At 44.9% G+C, this 9,275-nt stretch overlaps 1 protein-coding gene across 2 annotated transcripts; it reads right to left on the minus strand.

The window, feature by feature from the left end:
* Positions 1 to 1,862: 1,862 nt before the first annotated feature.
* On the minus strand, positions 1,863 to 7,668 carry SLITRK4 (SLIT and NTRK like family member 4). Of its 2 annotated transcripts, XM_074147513.1 has the most exons (3): positions 7,435 to 7,621; positions 6,118 to 6,276; positions 1,863 to 5,077 (listed from the first exon to the last, which is right to left on the minus strand). In XM_074147513.1, the coding sequence occupies exons 1-3, from the start codon at positions 7,619 to 7,621 to the stop codon at positions 2,514 to 2,516; spliced, it is 2,910 nt and encodes a 969-aa protein (XP_074003614.1). In that variant the 3' UTR covers positions 1,863 to 2,513. The 2 variants fall into 2 exon arrangements, with proteins under 2 accessions (XP_074003614.1, XP_074003615.1); XM_074147514.1 differs by lacking the exon at positions 6,118 to 6,276 and having other exon boundaries at positions 7,435 to 7,668.
* Positions 7,669 to 9,275: the final 1,607 nt, after the last annotated feature.

Below are 9,275 nucleotides of genomic sequence, written 5' to 3' on the forward strand. Positions count from 1 at the left end.
TGAAGCATGTTAGAAGCCCCATGCTCTGGCAAATCCCAGTGAATTGAATCTTGACACATCCCCAAAGCCATGCAGCACCATGCAGAACCGGCACAGTGCCCCAATATTCTCAGCCTACTGCTGGAACCATTACAGTCTATCACGGCATTGCATCTTTAACACTCCTTAATCCACAGACTCTTGACACAATAAACTCAAATGTTCTCCAAGCCTTAACTGTGTATAGCATCATCAGGCAAGCAAAAACTTTTTGTGCTAGAAAAGCATATACATAGTATCCACATCCTGAAAATCCCTATGACATCCTCAATAAAGTCAATTTATGTGCAGGGACAGCAGCAGCTTTTCTGAAAGAAACTCAGCCATTAACGTATCTCTTGTAATTTTATTAGCTGAAGTTACGTATATACTTTGTAGAATAGAGAAAAATAATAAAACAACCCTCTTTCTAAGTTACAAGAGCATAAACAAATGTCTGAAAGTAGAAAATTTTGTCTTGTTTTGCTTTCTCTTAAATAAAGAAGTGCTTTTTTCTTTTTTTTTTGTAAACTTAGTTAAAAATATACTGCAGGCTGTTTGCCAAGTATCATTCCAGAATAAAAATTTCACAGCAGTGTCATAAAGCCCTGAAATTAAAGGTTTATAATGGAAATAGCTGACATAGCCTTCTCCACAGTATTATTACTGGGTCTTGCTGTAATATTTGCTAGTTTCAAATTAATGAAAAACATTCATGTTTATAGCCTACTAATAGTAATTGATTTATGTATTGATTATAAAAGGTGGGAAGGAAGATTCTGGAAGCAAAGGAGGTAGAGGGTCTTACCCAAAGCTCATTGAAATGAACTAAAAAATTCCTTTACAAGTAAAAGAATTTTTGTTAATCTCATAGTATAGATTTGCTGTATGATGTTTTACCAATATATCTCCGTTTTCATCTCAAGACACTATCTATCAGTGAGATACAGTGGGGATTTTCCATTCTCCTCACTACTATTTTTCCTAGCTATTCAGATTCAGCTTTCACAAAGGCAAGTTTTTTTACTCTCTAGGTACGAGCTACACAATACTCTGAACTGAGACCACTATATTCATTCTACACTGTGGTTTTAAACAGACATGATTTGCCATATTGTTCACTGTTCTGATCATTTTGTTTTCTGACAACAGCCAGACAGATAATAAGAACAGAAAACTTATTCATATACAATTAAAATATTACCCTTACCATGAATTCCTGTAAATACTTGTAGTGAAAACTATTTAGATTAAGCTGTAGAACCCTGAAAAGCAAGACAACTGATGGCAAATAATTGCCTGAGACACAATACTAAAAAACTAATGAATCTATTTTAAAATGTACCATTGGTAACAAATCTGAAATAAGATAATATGCTAATTTCACAAGATAGTACAGAACAATTTTATTATTATTATAGTATCTGATCACTTAATTCTGGATACCTCTACACATTACATCCCCAGCTTCTGTTTGGTATATTGTTCTGGTTTTATTTATACTGAATGATTAATGCATTGTGATCAGGAAAACAAGTCAGGCATATTAAATACATATTAAGGAGTACATATTTTTCCTATTTAGTATACAAAGTATTTCATAAATATGAATTATATTACAAAAATAATTTCTGCTACGCTCACACAGTAAGCACTTTGACAATTTTGGACAACCTGTTGGGGTTGCAAGTGTTTCACGTAACTGAGAAAGAACTCTAGTTTTAATTGGAGATGAGTCTTACAACAGATTCTGCATAAACATCAAGTATTTTCTTCAGATGTCACAAATACTGCAGAAGTCAGTTTGAACTATTTTCCTTTTTTTTTTTTTTAATTTTCTGTATAGACATGTATGCTTCAAGTGGTCAAATTTATTTCATAGTATGTAATGCATGGTATATTTTAAACAAATATTTGCACAATTTAACATTATAATTCCAGTGGTTTCAAGATGCAGGCCATAAATGTAACCAATTTACACATACTATCGAATGTTCTCTCTTTGCATGCTTGTTACTTTTCAGATAATCTTTAAACAGTGCCATTAAAACACCACAAATCAAAGGATTACTCCAGTTCCACCAACTTAAATCCACGTGCAGGATGAAGGACCCAGCTGAGGTACAAATACCAGTACCTGGTTTCTTGTGTTTGTTCTAACAAATCACAAGGAGACGATGGTTTCGCATTTAAGGTACAAAACATATATGCCTCTTGAGGTTAAATTCAGTGTAACGTGTATAAAGCATCCCTTTGGCAATAGAGTTTGCAGTATCCCTACAGGATTCCACAGGGCATGAGCTTTATGTAGTAAAATCTATTAAGGAAATTCTCCTCTACTTGACAAATCATATGCAGCTACAGTTAATCAGACACCCTTGGATACACCTGCCTCTATGCCTATCAATATAATATAGTATTTGGAAGTTAAAAGTCAACAAAAGGCACTTTCATCATTAAATAAATGTCCTCTGTAGGCAATAAGATTGCATGACCTATATTTTATTCAAAGCTGTTTGTTCTTCAAGGACTTGTAGGTAGTCAGGTGAACCTTGAAGTTTAGCTTTTAGTTCAAAATACTCACTTTTTCTTTGTTCTACTACAATTTTACTATGATTACCACCTATTAGAGATTTCTTGTTTTTTTTGTCTTGTTGTTTCTCTGGATAACGTATTTCAAAGCCACTGACCCCTATGCTGTTGTATTCTTTTTTACTTTCAAGAAAGTTTTGAATAAATACATTAGAATCCCTCCCAGGGAATAACTCATCCAGTTCATCGATTGTGCTAAGTCTTTTTCTGGTATCCACATGCAATAAATCTTTCTCCTTGTCATTAATGTTTCTCAGAATGACTTTTTGCCCTGGTGGGTCAGCAAACGTGAAGCCCGTTTCAGACTCTTTTAAGCCACAGGTATGACTTTTGCTCATCTGCTCAATGGTTTGAGGAATGAAGGCTTCTGCACCTAGTCCATCTTTTTTGTTTGACTTGTGATCGTGCTTTCTTAGCTGCAGTTGCATAGAACTGCATTCTTGATTTCCAATCCCTTCATGCTTTACGGTTGGTTTTTTGTTGCGCCGAAGCACAAAAACAAGAAGACAAAAAGCAACAAACACTGTTAAAATAAGCACAACTAATATGCTTAAGATTAGGATGGACAATGGAACTGGGCCACCAGGAGGACTCCGAACTGGTCCCAGCGGTGTCGTAAAAGTAACAGCGGGCATAGGACTAGTGAACAGAGCAGATGGCTTGTTTAAAAGTTTAGGACAGAGGATCTCATTTTTCAGAGACTTAAGCTCAATGTTAGCAAACTGTACAGGTGTTTCACATTTCAACTCCTTCACCACAATACCTTCATTTAGCTTTTCAAGCCACAGTTTTAAAGCAACTAAATCACAAGTGCAGTCCCATGGATTACCTTCCAAATCAATTTGTGTAAGAGATTTTAGCTGATCAAGAACGCCACTTACAGGTAAATACATGAAATGATTGTTCCTCAGATTCAGTCTAGCAAGTGGTGCACCAGCAAAAATGTACGCTGGCAAGCTTCGTAGAAGATTGTTGTTCAGGTAGAGCAGCTGCAAATTTGGCATTAAGTCAAAGGTGCCTGCTAGGATTTCTTTGATAACATTGTATTCCAAATACAGATATTGCAAGTTGTGGAGGCCAGCAAACATTTCTGGGCTCAGACGCTCTATCTGATTGCCATTGAGATACAATCTCCGTAAATTTGTAAGGTTGCGGAAAACTTCTCCTTTGATCGCTGAAATCCGATTGCTGCCTAAATGTAGCAAATCCAGCCCCTCAAACTCAACGAAATCTGTAGTGTCCACATTCTTAATATAATTGCCATTTACATGCAGTTTCTTGGCATTTAAAGGTTTTGGTACGAGTTCAGCCATTGACTCTATATTTCTTTCTTGGCAATTTACACTTAATCCCAAGTCTGAAGGATGTGTTTTGCAAACACAGGGGACTGGACAAGGAGTTAAAGGAGGTACCCTGGTCTGGTAAAACACGATTTGACTGAGATTGCGATTAGACAGCGCTTTGCCTGCTACTATCCCCGATATCTTCGAAGGATTTGTAGTCTTTGGCGGCTTTGTGACTAATCTGTGCACTGATGTTTGAGTGGTGTGGCCGTTGGGTGTGCTGTAACCAGGTTCCAGCTGCAACGGAGGCAGAATGCGCACGTCAAAATCACTCCCTGTCCCCATGGAGCACAGCTCTTGCTTGTTGGTTTCTTTCAGGAGCCTTCCGTACAAGTCACTGGGGGTTTCACAGATAGCTTCTCCAATGTAGATGTTATAGGGCATGTTCTCCAGCCACGCTTTCAAAGGCAACAAATCACAAGTACAATTCCAGGGGTTGTCTTCCAGCTGCAATTCAACAATTCGCCCAATGTGTTCCAGAACTCCAATGTATGGAAGCTTCTGTATTCGATTCCCTCGTATATCCAGATGGGTTAGAGAAGCAAATCGAAAAATGTTATCGGGAAGGAATGAAATCAGATTGTCATTAAGTATCAGGACTTTCAGCTTGTGAAGCTTATTGAAGGCTCCCCGTTCAATAAACTTGATTAAATTGTAGTCAGCTTGGAGATACTCCAAGTTCTCTATGCCAAGGAAAGTGTCAGCTCGGAGAATCTTTAATTCATTGTTGTTCAAGTGCAACTGTTTTAATGCACTAAGACCCATAAAGGCCCCTCCCTCAATGTTCTGCAATTTATTATTACCCAGTTGCAAGGACACTGCATGTGTAAAATTAAGAAAGGTATTTGGATATAGAATAATTAGCAGGTTGTTTTGAAAGTTGAGGTGGTAAAAATTAGACCATGGTGGCTTAAGCTGATTTGGTCTGTAGACTGCAACCTTCTCACAGTTGACATAGAGTACATTCTCAACTGACACACAGGAGCAAACATTGCAAATTTCCACAGATATATCAGCATCTGCAGTTGTAGAAGAAACTGGAGATGACAGAACCAGAAAGAGCCACAGAAACATCTTCTTGTGATCAGCAAGCAACCTTAGGCTCCTGAACAAAGATAAAGAATCTAAAGAAGAAAGAAGGAAAGAAAAAGGAAAACGTTTTTCAGTTGTCATTGTTCCAAAAAGTCATTTGGGTTAAAAATTGTATTCCACTGAGCTACTGTACCTGCCAAGGATTATAGATAAACTACAAGCACTGAATTTAAAATAACATGAAAGATTTTAACAACCAAACAAATACACGGAAGCTAGAATGATTTCAAATACGGAATGTAAATCTCTGTAGACAAACACAAATAACTCTGAGGTCTGTCAAATATATTTCTATCTCTTGTACATGCCAAACATGCATAACTAACAAAGTAAAATAACCAAAGGAGATTCCAATTTTATGCATATTTAGTCTCTTCCATCCTGCACTGCTCATGTTGCCGTGCATTTCAGGGATATTAAACACAAATGCTGATGTTATGCATGCCCAAACATCTGCGTTGGGATAGCACAATATAGAAAGGATGAAGATGCAGACACAAAAAAGCAATATCAATACTCAATGTACATATCTATAGCATCAATGCATAAAGATTATCACTATGGTAATATTGAGATTCACTCAAGGGATACATAGGCATGCACACACATTGTTTCTGTCATTTACTATACCTAGTTTAAATAAATAGGTGGTAAACTGATCGCAGAAATATAATGAACTATCCACAAAACAAGATTAGCTCCAGGTGACCAATGGAAGCACACAGATATGGAAGAAACATGCACAGGCACACAGCCCCCATCCCCAGGAATAACACCACCACCCTGGCTTGCAGGGCAAAACAAAGTCACAATTCACCAGCCTGACACTACTGAAACCTGAGAAGAACTTTTTTTTTTTTTTGGTAAAACATTATGTAATTGGCTCTTATGCCTGCACTGATACAGAGATGGCTTCCAAGAACCCTTCACTTATAGTCAGGCCAGCTGAGCTGCCATGTTTTTTAAGCAGAAGAACTGGAGCCACAGCATTTCCTCTGAGTTAGAGGGTAGCCTTTTTTTTTTTTTTTTTTTTAAACAAATCAGTCAATAACCAATACATTGCTCTCCCCACCTTCCCCATTCCCCAACTTGGCCCTTTCATTTCCTGCTGTGGGAAGCCACCGAGTTGGCAGGAGGGAGCCAGGACAGAAGTGAAGAAAGCTGGAGCCAGCTGGAGGGAGGAGAATCGGGCTGGAGGGAGCCGCAAGGAGGGGAGGATGCGCCGGGGGACCTGGAAGGGAGGGCAGAGGAGGGATGAGGGAAGAAAGAAGGGAGAACAGAAGGACAAGAGGGAGAGGGAAAGCTGAGAGGAGGCAAGGAAGGAAGAGGGGAAGGGATGGCCGAAGGGGTCAAGGAGGCCGCGGAGAGGGACCACGGGGAGAAGAGGGAGCGGAGCAGCCGCCGCTGATCCCGCAGGCACCCGACCCCGGCCGCGGAGAGCGAGCCCACAGGGGCAGCCCGATGCCCCCACCGCTGCATGTCCCTCCCCCTCCCAGGCACCTTCCCCCCGTATCCCTGCCTCGCCCACGCTCGAATCCCCTCTTCTTCCCAGTCTCGGCCGGTGCCGAGCGGACACGCTGCGGTCGCTGCGTGGGACTGGCGGCGGGTCGGCGAGCCCGGCCAGCAGTGCAGGCAGTACCGCAATTTTTTGCCGCAACCGGCTCGGCCGGTGCCGGCTCCCCTCTGTCGTGGGCGCCCCGTCGCCCTCTGCCTCCCGGCGGGGGAAGGCAGGAGGGACACGGGCGCACACACACCGCCCGCACATGCCGGCTGGGAACGGGCACAGGGCGGCGATGCAGCCCAGCATCCCTTCCACCCTCCCATTGCAACGAGACACAGCCGTGGTACCCGCCGCCAAACGCTCTCCCCCCTCCCCCCTTTTCGGCACCTTTGCAAAGTCCAGCCCGCAGCACATTCACACATACCCCCTTTCCTCCGGCCCCACTGCACAGATCCTGACCCCCTCCCCTCCGTCCCTCCCACACCTCCACCGCCTTACCCGAGCCGGCCGGACCCGGTCCCTCCGCTCGCCCGCTCCCCCGGAAAGGATGGGAGCGGGCAGCGCTGTGCCGAGCGCCGCTGGCCCGGGGCTCCGTTGGCGGCCGGCTGGCGGGGAGAGGCGAGCGCGATGGCAGAGAGGCTCAGGCAGGAAGCCACTGTCGCCTCGTCCCCGTCCCCCCCCCATCCCCCCCTTAAAAATAACAGCAGTAATTATAATATCAATAAAAACAAAACCTTCGGAATAATTTAAAGACGTTAAAACGCCAACGTAAACGCAGCCCCGCCGTGCCCCCCCTCCCCGCCCGCACTCACACGCCCGGCGGGGCAGCCGGCCGCCCCCGGCGATGCTCCCGGCGGCGCTCCGCGGCGAGCCCGGCACCGTCCCTACCGCGGCGGCCGGGGTCGCCGCGGCCCCGCTCCGCTGCGCTCCGCCGCTCTCCCCGCGAGGTCTCGCCTCCGGCAGCTCCGCGCAGGCACCGAGCGGCGGCGGCGGGGGCAGCCGGGCGCCCGCCCGGTCGAGCACCCCCGGCGAGGCGAAGCCCGGTTCTGCGGTACCCCGGCGGGCTCCGCCGCATGCAGCAACCGCCTCGCCGAGCCCTGCCCCGACACCGCGGTCCCCCGCACGCACGCGGGGAGAGGATCCCTCTGCAGACGGGCGCCCGCTCCCATCGCACTGCTCTCGCCCACCCCTTGCACGCAGAGAGAGCCCCCTCCCCTTCGCCACACGCGCACACAGAGGCACGCACGCACCGAGCGCTCGGGCGCCGCTTTGGAGGGGACGGAGACGCCGCTCCGGGGGAGCCATCCCAGCCCACCGCAACCCCCAAAGCCTCTCCGCACGCCTGGAGGCGCCCCGCCGCCGTTACCTTTCCCGGGGAGATGCCGAGCTTCGCCCCCGCGGAGCTCAAGCGGGTACGGCGGGGCGGGAGGCGCCCCCCGGGGCGGCGAGAGCGGCGGGGCCCCGGTGCCGCGGCGGGGCTGCCATGGGCGGCGCGCAGCAGCTACAAGTGCAGCCCGGGGCACAGCCGGGACGGGGCCATCCCGCCCCCGCTCGCCCGCCCGGCCAGCGCCTGGCTGCGCGCCGCTGAGCACCGCGGCTGGGAAAAGCGGAGCGGCCAAAGGAAAGGGAAAAAAAAGAAAGGAGCCCCCCCCCCCCCCCCCCATCTTTTCTGACGATCTTCCTTCCCCCCCGCCCCGCGCCGCTTGAAACAAAAGTAGAGGTGGAAACTGAGTGGGCAGGATGGTAACATTTGCTGCATTTAATGTGAATTGCAATTATGGAACCAAATCGCTGTGAGGAGACATACCCGACCCGTTCTTAAGACAACACAGCTATTTGTGTACCTCATTCTTTGTGGTTAGGTGAAATTCTTCCTCTGCTTAGGTAACAGCTGCAGTCTGATGAAAAAAATCCTCTAATGTTATGCACTTGTGCAAAACAGATTCTGGTAATTAAGAACTCCTATTTACCTCTCATAATATACTTTAAAATGGTAACGAATACCCCCAAACAAGGTGACATTTCTTTCCAAGGCAGAAGAGTCAGTTAACCAAATGAAATCTTGCAAAGGGAGTTCAACTGTTTTTCCTTCACTCTGAATGCTAACATAATTCAGTTAGAAAACTGTTTATGTATTGCACACATACCGGTTGTGAGTGCTAGGTCTGGGCAGTAAACATCAGGGAATGGAAAACAGCAACTGCTTTCCTCATTTAGAGAAATGAAATAAATAGCTTGCTCCGAAGGCTGACTGCATCTAATTGAAATAATTTCAGAATGTTATTTTGTATTATGCAGATAGACTAATACCTGAAAACAAATGCAGCTGAGATAAATAATTTGCATATCACAACAGAACTGAAAGTGATCTGCGATTAATATTTAGCCTATTAAAAACTGAAATCTTTAAAACGTAAACTCTCTTAATTACTGAACCATTAACAAAGCGCTGTTAACATAAAAGGAAATGTATGTATATAAAGGCCCCAGTTTAGAAGCATTTGCATATAGTTTAAGTTGAATTTTTCGAACTTTATTTAAATGAAATTATGGAATAGAGAGCAAAGGTCTAGAATAAAACTCATTTAGGAAGATACCCGGTTTATAAATCTGTTTTAACAACAGGCACAGAAACGCAGGTGTAAAGATCAAGGTGCCAGTTTTGTTTAACCAGCTACATTAAGCTAGATGTTAAATTAATTCCTTGCTTATTTAGTAGGTGAAAGAGC

Source organism: Numenius arquata, chromosome 5 (assembly GCF_964106895.1).
Source record: "Numenius arquata chromosome 5, bNumArq3.hap1.1, whole genome shotgun sequence".
NCBI lineage: Eukaryota > Metazoa > Chordata > Aves > Charadriiformes > Scolopacidae > Numenius > Numenius arquata.